This window comes from Lithobates pipiens, unplaced genomic scaffold (genome assembly GCF_037356315.1).
Source record: "Lithobates pipiens isolate NorthernLeopardFrog02 unplaced genomic scaffold, aLitPip1_a1.2 Scaffold_16, whole genome shotgun sequence".
NCBI lineage: Eukaryota > Metazoa > Chordata > Amphibia > Anura > Ranidae > Lithobates > Lithobates pipiens.
In genome coordinates this window covers 440706605-440723026 of record NW_027507748.1, presented here as the reverse complement: position 1 = coordinate 440723026, position 16422 = coordinate 440706605, and the positions used below count along the sequence as shown (strand labels likewise).

At 41.8% G+C, this 16422-nt stretch overlaps 1 protein-coding gene across 1 annotated transcript in view; it reads right to left on the bottom strand.

The window, feature by feature from the left end:
• MRPS9 (mitochondrial ribosomal protein S9) overlaps positions 1-16422 on the bottom strand; it is a 136764-nt gene that overhangs the window by 43630 nt on the left and 76712 nt on the right. The window contains exons 4-5 of the mRNA XM_077482677.1: positions 16185-16215; positions 12248-12327 (exon numbers count right to left, since the gene is read on the bottom strand). Coding sequence (XP_077338803.1) covers positions 12248-12327; positions 16185-16215 — 111 coding nt within the window. The remainder of the gene's footprint in view (positions 1-12247; positions 12328-16184; positions 16216-16422) is intronic.

The window sequence follows — 16422 nt, the reverse complement described above, 5'->3', positions numbered from 1 at the left end:
CTGCTCTGGACAGGATCTGATGAACACCTTCAACAGTAGGTCATTTAGGTATCTTAAAATGAAGATGCCAGGGGAGCACAGCAAGATTAATATCGTGGCCAGCAACTTGGTGAACATCCAAGGTACAGATGAAAGGCTGGAGAGGAGGGCCTCTAATTGGTAGTGTGGGTGTCCCATAGCAAAATGTAGGAGAACCTGATGTATTGGGAAGATGGGGACATACAGGTGACACAAAGTCTTCCCGGTGAAGGCAATGACAAACATGGTGGATTCCATGTCAAATCTCTGGAGACATTTAGAGCCTTGACATCCAAAGAGACGGTGACACAGGAAGGTTTGAGGTGAGAAACTGAAGTGGGGAATAAAACTCCAGTTTGTATCCCTGGTAACTACCTCCTGAATCCAATCATCCGAGATGCAAGGTGTCCATGTGTCAGCAAAGGTTAATAGACTCCCGCCCACTTCACCCTTTGAAAGGCTTATATGCAGATTTGGAAGACTGAGCGCCAGCCAGATCTTGCGGGTGGGCTGGGAGCCAAGGGCGATTTAGCACAGATAAAGAGGGAGAAAACTTGGTCTGTTCCTGAGGCTTCTTGTACTGAGGAAGATGGGATCGGTAGTGTCCTTGATAATCATATTTAGAGTTCATCTAAAAAGATGTCCCTTGAAGGCCATGCTGATTAAATACTTTTTACACATAGGTTTCACAGTGTGTACTTTACCCAAAGTTCCCTATGCATGTGTACCTACAAAAGAGATAAGCGAGAGAAAAGGCAGCAAGCTATCAGCAGGCACCCTGGACTGGAACAAAAACAATGCGGTCGGTTGCGGCGTCGGGACCCAGGGCACCCATCAGCAAATGTAGGGCATATGTCCCGAGTGCTATGCGCTCACACAACAAAGCAGTCTCTCAAAACTAAAACATGCAGGGTTCCTTGCCAGGGGAGCCGCTGAGAGGCGGAAGGTGGAGGGTGGAGCTGGCCTGAAAATCGGTGCCTGCATTGAGGAGGGGGGAGAGCAGAGATTACCAGCAAGGCGGGACGGCTGGGGGTATCCCCTCAACATCCATCGGGGGACACTTTTCCTCCCTCAGCAGGATTCTGGCTGCGTCTGCCTGCTCCACTCGCCCTACCTTTATAGCCACTCGTCAAATGGGAGCAGAAATTTTGAGGGTTACCATAGGATAAGAGTCCAGTGGTGAGAAGTCATAATACTGTCACTACTAGCCTGCAAACTGCCTCGAGTGATTGGCCTATCGGTCTCTGCAGAAGCCTGGCCTATAACACCCGTCACGCCCCCGTACATGCAAGGGGTAAATAGCATAGTTTGGCAACTTAGCCACTATAATAGAGAAAAATGACCACGCAATATTGTGTGAAAGGGTTTAAAATCTGCATGCTTCATGTGTAGTATTGTACCATGAAGCCAACCGTAAGAAAAAAAATACCTGCTGAGGAAAACTACTACAAAAGAAAAGAGTATGAGTTAAAAGCGTTATTATAAAAATGGATTTATAACCTTTCAAATGGTAGATGACTGGGACCATATGAAATAGTCCTACCGGTCACCAGCCCAAGAGGTGCAATAGGCATGCCTAAATATAAAAAGATAGGATTGCCTGCTGCCTGAAGATTGAAAAGTCAGAGCCCCTGAACCATCCAAGTTGCCCAAAACCCATGGAAAATCACTGGTTGTGAATTATATATATCAAGTCTGAGACACTAAAAAATAAAACACTGGGTACGTCAAGTTAGCACCTACTAAAGAAACCCATACAAGGACACAGCACGTATGGAGTAAGGAGTTAGCTGCTAATGCTATTCCGCGACCAATCCTTAACCAGACGGTGGTAAGCCGGAGGATTTTACGTTGTGCAAAATTCAGTTTGCACAGCCTACCATGTCTTTTATGTGCGTGAACCACTATAAAAAAATTTTTGGGCAATAAGCGAGCACTCGATGGTATGTTTTCTGCATTATGTGGCAGGCATTACATGTGAACACCTGATGAAGAAGAAAGCCGGGCTAAGAAAGTTATAAAGACATATCAATTTTACTTTTTCCTAGACGAAAAGTGAATTATGTACCATGTATATTATATCACTTTACTGATGATCGCACTGTACTTCCAAGTGCAAGTATGCATAAGGACAGCCATATTACAAAGAAGGATAGTGAAGAGGTGAATTCAAGAGAAAAAATTCTCCCACAATGCAAAGGGCCACTTATCCAAATGAGGCTTATGCCACCAAACATACCATAGGACATCTTGTCCAAAAATTGAAAATAAGGCCCACGTGTGGATCCAGACAAACCAATGGTCACACAAAGCCCCAGGTTTTCACTGTATACCATTATAACGAAGCCACTGGTTTATAAGGAGTTCGACAAAATAGTGACTATCATATATGCGGTATGCTCTGCAGGAAAGACAATACGCCATAAAAAGATAAAAACACTTAACTAAGCGTAAATGTTGTGTAGGACCATACTACCAAAGCATGACTATGAGCCATGTACATGGGACAGATTTACACACTAAGCACAACCATATATCATAGTGTAGCCTTACTAGGCAACAATAGGTATAACTCCGTTTCTGGATATCAATCCATTCCAGTCTAAGCAGTGGAAGATCAATCAGGGTGCATAAATATCAAGTTGAGCACCTCAATTGGTATGTGCAGCAGAAACCAGTAACCTAGGCTAGGCACAGATTTCCCCCCTAAACAAACACATCCGCAAAGTTTTAGTCAGAATAGAAGCAGATAAATATTTAACCATGCATACACACACAGTCATTCCACGACTGAGCTAAACCTGCATGCTTCTACCCAGCCCACACTCAGGTGAGAGGCAGACCAAGCCTTCCAGCTTCTAAGATGAGCACCGACCTAGAGGTAAATTGAAGCTGCCCTAGAAGAGTAATCATTCTAACCCCTGCAGGCAGTAACGAGCAAACATCTAACACAGGTTTGTCGAGACAGCATTTGTGTAGAGGTTTACCCCAGGAACCCATCATATATGTTACAAGTTCAGCTTAGTTAGATCTTGTGATTACACATATATACAATATATGAAAACATGATATGTCGAGGATCCAATACTGTCTTCATATGAACCACCAAAGCTACTAAGATAATGGGACAAAAACCTGATCCAGCTACTAGGAGCTAAAAAGCAAACGGCTTGCTGGCAGTTCACCTGTGAGCACTTTCATTGCAGTATTCACTGCAGGGTTAGATCACTGAGCTGAATGGGAGTAGTCGCCCCCTTACCTGGGTTCCATTAATAAAGCTTACTAGCATTAGCAAACTTCCAGGACCGGTTTACTGAATATGGGAAGGTCTCTAGTACATCTAATATGTATAAAATGGAGTACAGGACCTCCTTTTCTTGTTATAGGGTGAACAGTTTGTCTCTCCATGAAGCTGTGTTGTCACCTGGACCACCAATGGAGATTTCAAGTGATTGTTTCCTTGCCACACATTATATCAGCATGGTTCACAGTCATCACAATTAGGGCTTATTCACACCTGGCTACATTTCTGATGCTTAAATGCTCCTATAGCGTTTGTATGAGCACCAGAGAGGCATTAACGTGCTTTAGAATGGAGCATTTTACAAACTGAAAAAAACGCTCCCAAAACACACTATGCTTAGTTTCGTAGTGCTTGATGAACGTTAAAACTGCTCCACAATGAAAAGTGACAAAGCGCCGCAACTACACCAAAAACACCTGCCAGATCGTTTGCGTAGCATTTCCACAGACTTGAATGGGAGGCATTGAAAGGCTCCAAACACCTCCTGACTCGTCATGAGGCTTCAATTTTGAAGTGACGCAACGCTAACGTGTTAATGTGTTTTTAACGCCTGCCAAACGCCTTCTCTTAATGCCAGTGTGAACTTAGCCTTAGGAACCCATGCTGGGACACACTATGGTTTTACCTGAACCAGAAGTTGATACATTACATCAGCTAGCATTTTACTGTCACTTTAACCACCTTAATACAGTGCACTTACACCCCCTTCCTGCCCAGACCAATCTTCAGCTTTCAGCGCTCTTACAGTTTGAATGACAATTACTCAGTCATGCAACACTGTACCCATATGAAACTTGAGTCCTTTTTTCACACAAATAAATATTTTGGTGGTATTTAATCACTAGTGGGTTTTTTATTTTTTGTGCTATAAATAAAAAAAATACCGTAAATTTTGTGAAAAAAATGCTTTTTTGTTTCTGTCATAAAATTTTTCTAATTAGTAATTTTTCTTCATACATTTTGGCCAAAATTTATACAGTTACATATCTTTGGTAAAAATAACTAAAATTAGTGTATATTATTTGGTCTTTGTGAAAGTTATAGAGTCTACAAACTATGGTGCCAATCACTGAAAATTGATCACATCTGATCAGGCCTTCAGTACATCAGGTGTATCTCATTTCTTGAGACACTAACAAGTCAGGAAAGTACAAATACCCTCCAAATGACCCCTTTTTACAAAGTAGACATTCCAAGGTATTAAGTAAGTCGCATGGTGAGTTTTTTTAAGTTGTAATTTTTTCCCACAATCCTTTGCAAAATTACGATTTTTTTTATTTTTACAAAATTGTCATATCAGGTTATTTCTCACACACAGCATATGCGTACAACAAAATTACACCCCAAAATACATTCTGCTACTCTTCCCGAGTATAGTGATACCACATGTATGAGACTTTTACACAGCCTGGCCACATACAGAGGCCCCACATTGACGTGGCACTTTCAGGCGTTCTAGGAGCATAAATGACATCTCATTTCTCAAACATCTATTACACTTTTGAAGGCCCTGGTAGAGCAGGGCGATATACAAAAAAAAAAAAATCTGCGATAAAAAACAAAACAAAAAAAACTAAAAACTCTATCCACAATTCGAATCGAGTTTTTTTTTTTTGATGGACACCATCAAACTTGCTTAATTGTTATACTTAAATTTTTTTTATCATCCTACATTCTACGGCAGAAAGACCAATGCCTATCCAAATGCTAACTCCAGACATTTTTGTTTTTGTGATAGAGCAGGAAAGGGTTGGAGCCCCTCTCAAAGTTTCACTACCATGTATTTCTCTGTTGGGGAATGCCCTGTCACCAGGACAGGAAGTAAAGGCAAGTCTCTTTAATGGAGACAGAAAAACAATAAACATAACACCTTTCTTTAGTAAAGATGGTAAGAATTGCAATCTCTGTAGTGACTTGCTGACCACCCTATAGCAGTTTTACTGCTACAGGGCAGCAGCTGTGCATCGGATCCCATATATATCCATGGTCCTGCACTTCCACCTGCAGGGGAGCGTGCAAGCCGCTTCTGCAGTGATTATTCACAGCAGAAGCCGATCTGCAGGTGCCGGGCACTCAATGTCCGTAGGCACCCGATCGTCAGGTAGGGACTCAGAAAGGAGCTCTGCCTAAAAAACAATGCCATTTTGACAAGGGGGAAGGGATGGATTTTGTGTTCCTGCAAAGCAGGGACTAAAATGATCCCTTCCCCTAGTATAAGCAACACACATAGTAAACACAAACACTGGCTAGGCACACAGTTAAAACTTTGACAGCCTAGATGTTTAACCCCTTCCCAGCCAGTGTCATTAGTACAGTGACATGATCTATATCCCATAGTTTGTAGACGCTATAATGTTTGTGTAAACCAATCAATATTTGCTTATCTGGATTTTTTTTTTTACCAAAAACATTTAGCAGAATACAGATTGGCCTACATTTACGAAGAAATCAGAATGTTTACATTTTTGTTATTTGAAATGTTTTATAGCAGAAAGTAAAAAAATATGTAGTTATGTTTTTCCAAAATTGTCGGTCTTTTTTTGTTTATAGCACAAAAAATAAAAAAACGCAGTGGAGATCAAATGCCACCAAAAGAAAGATCTGTGGGGGAAAAAAACCCCAACATTTTATTTGGGTACAGCATCGCATGACTGTGCAATTATCAGTAAAAGTAACGCAGTTCCATATTGCAAAAAATAGGACCAAAGAAAAGGATTTTACAGGTAAGCCATTTTAAAAATCCTATTTTCTTTTCTTACATCAGGGGGCACAGAGCCATAGTAATTACTATGTGGGATGTCCCATAGCATTGGCAACTGAAGGTAGGGGAGACACAACAAAAAACAGGAGGCCAGAAGACTCATACTGCAGCCTGCAGTATACTGCGCCCAAAGGCAATATCCTAATGACCTTTAATATTGATTTGATAAAATCTGATAAACATATGAACCGAAGACCAAGTCGCGGCCTTACAGATCTGAGCCATATAGGCCTGATGATGCACCACCCAAGAGGCACTAATCGCCCTGGATGAGTGTGTTCTAACATGAGAAGGAAGAATTTTCTTCTTTAAGCTGAAGCTTGAACAATCACTTGACAAATCCATTAGGAAAATAGTGGATCTTGAGGCTGCCTGTCCACATCTTGGACCCTCTGGCAGTACCAACAAAACCTGTGTTTTGCGAACCTGAGCGGTCGCCTTTAAATAGACTCTGATCGCTCTTGCGGTACTACATCAAGAGAATGTAGCGCCTTCTCTTCCCTAGATAAGCTCTGGGGAGAAAGGAAGAATGAATAATATCTTGGTTTAAATGAAAACCTGTTACCACTTTAGGTAGGAATTCAGGATGAGGACATAAAACCACCTCATCCTTATGCATGATGAAATATGACTCTTACAAGACAGAGCCGCTAGTTCCGATACTCTTCTAGCAGAAACCAGAAAAGATTATCTTTCTCTTTAAAAGAACCAAGGAAATTTCACGTAAAGGTTCAAACGGCTGATTCAGCAAAGCCGATAGGACCAATTTTAAATCCCAAGAATTTAGAGGTGCCTTGATAGGGGGAATAAACCGTGTTACCCGCTGAATAAGCTACGCACCATGAGTGGGAAGCAAGAGGCCATAGGAAAAACACTGACAAGGCCAGGATCTGGCTTTTGATAGAAGTCAAGGCCAGCTTCATTTCAGATCCCATATGCAGGAAATCAGGATATACTTCCTGGGGTGCCAACCCCTGGATCCACACCAAGAAACATATGCCTTCCAGACTCTAAATTAAGTGAGTATGGAAGCCAGCTTCCTGGCATTAATAAAAGTAGACACTACCAAAGGAGATCACCCACGATCTTTTATAGAGTGGGATTCAACAGTCAAACCTGTTAAATTTTTCGTCCGTAAGGTAGGATGAAATACCGGACCTTGTGCAAGAAGGTCGGTCTGGCTATAATGGCAGAGTCCAAAGGACTCCTATTGCCATCTTTATGATCTCGGTAAATCAAGATCTTCTGGGACTTGCTGGGGTCGCCACAATCACCTCCTTTTGTTCCTGCATAATCCTGCGGAGAAGGCACGGAAGTAGCAGAACTGGAGGAAATGCATAGATCAGTGAAAACTGATCCTATGGGAAGACATATGCATCTGTTCCACCTGCTAGCGGACCCCTTGTTCTCGACACAAAGTTGTAGACTTTGTTGATGAATCTGGATGCAAATAGGTCCATGTTCGGAATACCCCATCTCTGACATATTGCTAGGAAGATGTCGGGGGGTGAAGAGATCATTCTCCTGGAAATAATTGTTGGCAACTCAAGTAGTACGCCTGAAAAATGAAAATTGCCGATAGGCAAGGAATGTGGTGTTCTGCCCAAGCTAGAACATTATTCACCTATTTTTGGGCTGCACGACCTCTCGTGCCCCCCCCCCTGGTGATTGATGTAAGCCACTGCCATGTCAGACTGAATCCTGACAGGACAGTCCCGTAGTCTGACCATCCAAGATTCTAGAGCCAGATGTACTGCCCGAAACTTCCAAAAAAAAGTTGATAGGCAAGGTTCTCTAACCTGGACCATCTCCCCTGGACAGAATCTTCTTCCAGGGCTGCTCCCCAGCCTAGAAGGCTGGCATCTGTAGTTAACACCTTCCAGGATAAAGAAGCAACCAATTTAGACTCTGACTTATGTCAGGAGCCAAGCGTATTGGAAACAAACAAGGCCTGAATCTTTTTTATTCCAGACCAACAGGATGGTGTCTTGAAGCAGTTTTTGAGTAAAACTGCTCGTAAGGGATGGCCTTGAAGGAGGCCAGCGTTTCCCCTAAAAATCTCCTGCAGAGACGAATGAAGGAATTTTCCTTCGTTTTGATAAGTTGAATTGGTCCTACAATGGAACTGATTCTTGTCTGGGGTAAGAATACCCTCTTCTGTATGGTATCTATAACCAGCCTCCAAGTACTGTAATCTCCTTGATGGTTTTAAGGAGAATCTTCCTAGGTTGAGTATGCAACCTAGAGATTTCAGATAGTTACGGCTGAGATCAGACTCTGGTTTTAGACCTGAAACTGAATGATCTATTAAAAGTAGATCTTCTAATAGGCTAGGACCGCTATTCCTTGAACCCTTAATCTGGCTAAAGGAGGTGCCAGAATCTTTCAGAACACTTGTGGTGCTGTGGCTAAGCCGAATTGCAGGGCCACAACTGAAAAGATCATTTTATATTTCAAAATTTCTGGTGAGCGGGAAAATTTGGCACATGGAGATATGCAACTCCTTTCCTTGCAGGATGAACACAGCCGATCAAATTATGAAAGGATCGGATGTTTAAGTGCCTATTCAGATATTCGAGATCTAGAATGGGCCTTAACGCTCTGTTCAGTTCTGGAACCTTAAAAGGTTGGAGCCAAAACCCCCTGTTCCACTAAGGGAACCTCTGTATCACTGACTGGGATAACAGCTGATCCAGAGGCCAGAAAGAGACTCTTCTTTTTTTCCTCTGGATCCTTAGGAACACTCTCAGAGGAGACGGAAACTCTAGTCGTAACCTAGAGAAAAAATTGCAGAAATCCATCTTGACATTGTTCCTGCCTGATCTTGAGAATAGCAGGACCTTTCCCCTCACCCGAACGAGTGGGGGTGCCCCTTCATGAGAAGGCTTTAGCATTCTGCTTTGTGGGCTTTCTGCCCCAAGATCCTGGTGCTGCCCTTGGGGACTTTCTCTTGAACTGACAGTCGAGGCCGTCGAGACTGCCTAGAGGCAGATGCAACTGGCATAGGTGACGCAGCACAATAAAAGGAGAAATGTTTGATCTTTTTTTTACTGGTAAAGAGAGCTTTACACTATTAGAGGTCTTTTAGATGTACTTATCGAGATCCTCTCTAAATAGCTGTACCCCATGAAGGGAAACAAACTGGCTAAGAGCTTTCACATGGTGCTTCGGCTGATCAATATTTCAGCCACAGAACTCTGCGAGAATGCACTAGTCCCAACATAAGTCATAAGGCTTAAACGATAGAGTCTTTCATAGCATCTACTGTGAGACATAGTGCATTAACTACACCAGCCCATTGCTGGGCCTGATGATCAGGCAGAATTTCAAGTATCTCCACAAACTTCCTTAACCCCTTGAAGTTCACATTTTGAAATGAGTTAGCGTGACTCAAAATGTGCTCCACCAAAATGGTGGAGCAGAACGTAAAAGGGTTAATGGACTGAAATACACCAATTGCAGCAAGAACCGGCTGCGCTACTGAACTGCAAAAGACATCTTGTCTTTAAAGGGAAGTTCCAACTTTAATTTGCTGGATCCTTTAACATCAGTGCATTATCCACTGGACACGTGAGACTCAATTTCTGGAACCCCCCCATTTTCTTCATAGAAATCCTCTTTCATAGATAAAGTGTGAAGAATTTCTTGGGAGGATAATATAGTTTATCCAAATGTTCCCATTCAGAATACATGAGCTTTTTTTATTTTTTTATTTAAGCTATGCATGAATAGGAAAAATACATCCCCAGGTGGGGGAGGTTCTAATGAACCCAATTAGAGGTAGATACCTCAAGAGCTTGTGCTGCAGGCAACAAAAGGGTTGAGTAAGGGAGTACACAAGCAACCTGACTTGTGATGCTACTTCTTCCATATTAGCATCCTCCGAAGAGGATAAATAAGTATCTTCCAATATTTGGGAAGATCTACCTGACCCCAGCTTCCTGCACCTCAACAAAAGGGCCCTGAGGACTAGATGGGAATCTGCTATGTTTAGTCCTACTATGGAGAGACATCATAGCATTAATGTTCTTTTCAAATGGTAGAAGAAAAAAACTCGTTTGTATGATCTATACAGGGACTGAAGTGTTCTACTCCTGATGGCTCAATCTGACTAGCCCGATCCCTCTCAGAGGAGGATGACATTCTTTTGGAAATGGATTTAGTTTACAGTGCAAAACCAATGACCTTTTAGAGAAGTTCCTGGACCCATTACCATCCATAGCCTGAAGCATAAAGCAGAGACACTATGCAAAAGAATGTACATTGCTAGGCTATAGTTCGGCGCCATTAGCTGCTATTAACCCTAGCTTCAGTAAAGTATAATGTACCAAAGGAATAAGCCTGTGTTCACTAACCTGACCAAGCCATCCACCTGCTCTGTCCCTCCACAGCCAGCAGCAGCTTTCACATACAAAGCGCAGAGACCAGCTGCCTCCATGTGTGGCCGGCGTCTGACGCCGTTAGCCATGGCCCCGCGAATTACAGCCCTCCCTTTCCTTTCAAAGGAAAGTGCTTTCCCACGCGAGCGGCGTCCTGTGGACCTGTAGGCATGGCGGGAGGGGTAAATCCTCCGCTGATGCGGCCGCGGTCTGTACCTTTTTTTTTTTCTTTAAAAAAAGGCAATTGCTTTGCATCCTGTCCCCTGAAGGGGAAAAACAAATATTTAGGGGCACAGGAGGAGACCAGACCCCACCTTCTTACTGGAGGATCTGTTGCGGCTGGAGGAGAGGAGAGTAAAGGCTTCCTTGCTGTTTCCAGCATCAGGACGGTGAGTGCTCAATACAGCCCTCAGTGGTGACACATAGGCATGACAACATTATACATAGAAGAAATTCCTGAGAAAATCTCCCTTACCTTATCCTCACAGCAGGGTTTTATCAGACATAAAAGACCCAATCTTCACCCTTCACGGTGGGCTCCGAGACCTTTTAGGAAACCTTCAGGAACCAGGGAACCTCGCGTTACCCACAATCCTGGACCTGCGACAGCACCCTGCCAATTAAAAACTTTATGGCCTCACTACCAAAAAGTACTGGATCCCAGGGCCCAGCTCTCAAAGAGAAGCATTCACAAGAAAAACCTTGTTTCTTTGGACACGAGGCACGGGTACCATTCATTTAGCCCATGAAAAGACATCAGAACGGATCCGGTCAGCATGGCTAGCCCCAGCAAGGATTACTACCAGTGGAGCTCAGCACAGCACAGCACATCTTTACTCCTAACCAACACCTTTGACAATGGCAAAAAAAACTGACGACTCCCAGTAATGGGAGGGGTTATATAGGGGAGTACACGCCTTAGGGGCATGCCAGTGTCCAGCACCTATCTGTCTGATATAACTCACATAGTAATTACTATGGTTCTGTGTCCCCTGATGTAAGAAAAGAAAGTGGTCTGGTCATAAGGGGGTTAAATCTTCCGAAGGTCAAGTGGTTAAGGTAATCATGGTTGCAGAGTGCCCCACTGGGAGACATGAGAAACTATCTCAGTGTGGCAACCGACAGCATTTTAAGCCTGGCAAAGATTCAAACTTTTCTCCAATTTATCTGGAACTAAGAAAATTGGCTGAATTTTGTTGGAGCAAGAGACTAGTTAAAAAATAAATAAAATAAATGATATGTGCAATCGCAGTAGGCTCTATTCAGGTTTCTCTTGTTGTGCTAGCTCCTTTCCAATGCTAACAGTTTATACAGTACCTCTCCCACAGTGGATAGCACTTTCAATGTAGCATGTAAACAAGACAGATGCAGAGTCTACCTACCTTACCCCACTAGCTAACAGCAATAATTTTTATACCAATTTACAAATTTGCTTTAAGCTTCTGCTTTATTTTTTGTGCCAGACTCAATGAATCCTTCTGTGACGGCTGCTCTTCATAGTCCTCCAAACTTGGTAAAACAAAACTGTACATGCAAGAAATGAGCAGCTACACTCCATGAAAAGAAAACCAGATTAAACAATATCAGGCAAAGGGAAGACTGCAAACCCAATCATTCCCTGCCCGGCGTCACCGTGAAATCTTGCACTAAAAGGTTTTCTAGGCATTTACTCATTGTCTTGGAAATAAAATGCAGAGACCCAGAGCCTATTTGAGAAAGTCCCTAGTGTAATTTAATGCTTGGCGTACAGCTCACACAATTCATCATGCAGCATAAGATACTCACGTGCATTAATGAGTAAAACTCCTGTTTGCCAGTGTAAAATAGAAAGTGGAATGGGCGCTTGTCTTCTCCCCACTGAATTGCTGTTGGGATAAAAACAAAGCACTTTTAGACATCCACTAAACAGAGGTGTTAATTACACTACTTATTTACAGAAATGCATTTCTATGCTTGCAGCTGATGGTATGTTAACAGAAGTCAAATGCCAATATTGTGCATTATTTAAATGTGAATTTACATTTCATTGTTTATGATATTTATAGATTACTGTCCTTCCAAGGGAGAATTCTCTCTTTTTTTTAAAATCTGCTTTTCCTTTTTTTCAGCAGTTTTTTCACAACTTTTCACCTTTTACAATGCTTTAATTCATTTGCTGCCGGAGTCTGCATCTTTAAAAAAGATAGTTTTAGACCTGAAGATTGCTTTAACATTATATATAGAAAGCAGAGACCCTGAAGAACAAAATAGTGGTAGTTCTAATTTTTCATGTGACATATTAGCACAAAAATAGCAACGTGACACTGTTACACCTTCCTAATTAGCAACTATTGCATCCAAATAATATGACCAATATGTGAATGTAGGCCCAATAATCATCCAACGTGCAATACACTCTTATTGTGAACAGTACACAAATCATATATTGTATGTATATTCAATATACAAAATAAGAAAATAAAAATTTAGAAAAAAAAAAACATGGTATCAATATATTACACCACAAACTGTGTCAAAATACAAATAATTTTCACTTGCACCAGTGCAAATCTGTGTATAAATGTCCTCTTTAAATTAAAGTGGAGGTTCACACAAAAATTGAACCTCCACTTTTTGGAACCCCCCCCCCCCCCCCGGTGTCACATTCGTCACCTTTCAGGGGGGAGGGGGGTGCAGATACCTGTCTAAGACAGGTATTTGCACCCACTTCCGGGCATAGACTCCCACGGGAGTCTATGCCTCTTCTTGTCCCAGCGCGCTGTCTGCTGGGACACACACGGGTCCCAGAGTCAGTGCAGACCGTTCCCATTGCGCTGCGTGGCTCACGCATGCGCAGTAGGGAACCGGCAAGTGAAGCCGCAATGCTTCACTTCTTGATTCCCTCACCGAGAATGGCGCCGGCAGCAGCCTGCAATGGTCTCTTATATTAAAGGATTCCTCACAGTGTAGTATGCCTTGTTAAATGTTTTATTAATTAAAAATGCACTTAGACTAAAAAGCAATTGCATGCAAACAGCACAGTGGGGCCACAGCTCCTGTGGCCTCTGTCGCCCAGCTCTGCCCAACACATATTGTTACAGTCACACGACTTCCTCTGGAAACACATTTTTAATAAAAAAAAAAAAAAGAAAAAAAAAAAAAAAGTGTATTGCACATTGGATGATTATTAGTCCTATGTTCACATATTGGTCATATTCTATAGAAAGCAATAGTTGCCAATTAGGTAGGTACAACAGTGTCACATTGGTATTTTTATAAATAGGTTGTGGGAACACAATTTGCTATTTGCAGCCACTAGTCAGTTTATTTTCCTTTTAATTGTAGGTAGCACAGGATTGAATTTATACACTTTTATGATATTAGAAAAACAGTTTATCAAGCGCAAAGTTTTTGTAAAAAGTAAATTGAGCGAGCATACATGTACATACATGTGTAGTGTAATCTACATTCACGTGCACTGGTTGCCCAAACGTGTACGTTTACATTTGTGCATGGGGAGGAATTGGGACTATATTTTTTTTTGGAGTGCTGGGGGGGATAATGTGTTAACTGCTTGGGTGGTATTGCATTTTTCCTTAGATTGTCCCTTTAACTGAACTTTGAAATTGTACAAAATAGCCTTCAGTCCTATGTCACAAAGGAGAAAAAACGAAAAAAAGGGTAAGAAAAATTCTTAACAGCATATTTTTGTATGCTGTATGAATGAGGACACAGCAAACAGTGTTTTTTTAACTGCAAAAGTACATAAGTCAGGAACAGGCAGAAAACTAGTAATTTTGGCATCAGGTTAGCAATGGCAGACCCAATATTTCCAGGGGAACATTAAGCATGCCAGCAAAAAAAAAAAAAAAACCCACATTCCTGACTAAAGAAAGTATACGAGTGTACATGAACTCTGTACAAAGGAAAAGTAACAACCTATGCAAGGAACTAAAAAAAAAAAAAAAAACGAATTTAAAAAACCAGTGCAAAGTGAAAAGCAGACCATTTCTGCTTTAATACATATTTTACTAACTTTTTAACAAAAAGAAAAAAAATTTATACATATAAAATAATCATGTCTTCCTATTTTGTTTAGTGCCATATTTCCAAGAATCACTTACTCCATTTCCCTAAAAAAAAAAAAAAAAAAAAAATTCACATTCATTTCTTCTTAGATAAAACTCACCTTAGGAATGACTCTGGACTCATCTGTCAAAATGCCAAAGTGAAATGAGAACAGCACATAAGCTACATGGCAACCAATTACGTTCAAACTTCCAGCGTTTGTCGCTTTCTGGTGCAGGTCTTAAAATAACTGCTAGCTACAGGCACCATAGGTAGTTCTTATTTAAAACTCCTTAATAAAAGTTTCCCTTTGCCATATTGCCTCTATGCAATACAAAAAATAAAAATAGTAAACGACTAATTTGCTCACATACTATAAGCCCTAGTAAATGAAGTAGTCTGAATATGAAAGATTCTCAAAGCAGAATTAAAATTGACATAATTTAAATAAATTGCTCTGTTTGGGATAATGTGTTACAGGGTACAACCCCGTGCCAAGACATCACAGGTCTCAGAGATGCCAACAAGGATTTTTAGTTTGAGGGAATTCCTATGGAGAATCCACAAAGGGCCAGTTTACTGCGCTACAAATTTTACTGTGGCCAGTAGCAGCAGAAAATAATTCAAGTAAACTATGCCATAGACTTGGTGGTCAGTTGGATTAACCAACTACATCATTGGTCTCAGTGGGGAGAAATAACCCCCCATCTCTGGCGTCAGTGGGAAAATTAGTTCCCCATCATTGGTGTCAGTGAGAAGAATAGTGCCCATATCAGTGGAAGGAATAGTGCCCCAAGAGCCGGATGAAGGCAAGCAAAGGGCCACGGGCCACAGTTTGGAGACCCCTGCACTAGAGGTTAGATGACAGCATTTTATGTCCTGCACCTTCTCAAACTCAAATGAGACTTCATTTTAATCAGACAATACAAAAAAGTATTAATATTGCTACTGAAAACTAGTTACAAAATAGTAGTAAAAAACAAAAAACTCTAAATGTATTTTTCATCGTTACCAATTGTTCATTTATTATGTGACAGAAACTTTAACCCTAATATTCTATAAAGCCATGAGAAAACATTTTTGCATTTAAAGAGGGATTCCACCTAAAAAAAAAAATATTAAAAGCCAGCAGCAATAAATACTTTAGCTGCTGACTTTTAATAAATGGACACTCACCTGTCCCGGGGTCCAGCGATGCCGGCAGCCGAGGCCGATCGATGGCTCGGCTCTCGGCTGCTGCCGTCACCATTCTAGGTGAGGGAATCGGGAAGTGAAGCGAATCGGCTTCACTTCCCGGTTCCCTACTGCGCATGCGCGAGTCGCGCAGCGCAATAGGAATTGTCCGCGCTGTCACTGGGACCCGTGTGTGTCCCAGCAGACAGCGCGGCAGGACAGGGAATGACCTAGACTCCCATGGGAGTCTATGCCCAGAAGTGGGTGTAAATACCTGTCTTTGACAGGTATCTCCACCCCCCTCCCCCCTGTAAGGTGCCAATTGTGACACCGGAGGGGGGGGGGGGGGGGTTCCGATCAGCGGAAGTTCCACTTTAGGGTGGAACCCCGCTTTAAGAACCGAGGTGATCATTTGGATTAGTGCTGAAATGCCTTCAACCTTACTAAGCAAGTCCAGCTGAATACGACTATTACAAGTCAAAGTGGTGTTTTGTACACTTACCTAGTTGCTTTGGAAAAATGTCATCAGGATGCTGCAGAAAAAAAGAAAAATTGTGTACATAAGGATATATGTACGGATCTGAAAAATTGCAATAATAATCTAACAAATAGGATTCTGAGCTGTGCTGAGATGTGGAATGATCAAATACCACATATAAATGCAAAGTCTATTCTTTGTTAATATATATTTTGGAGGCTCAAACCCTTCCACCAACAATAGGACATCTTACATTCATGCC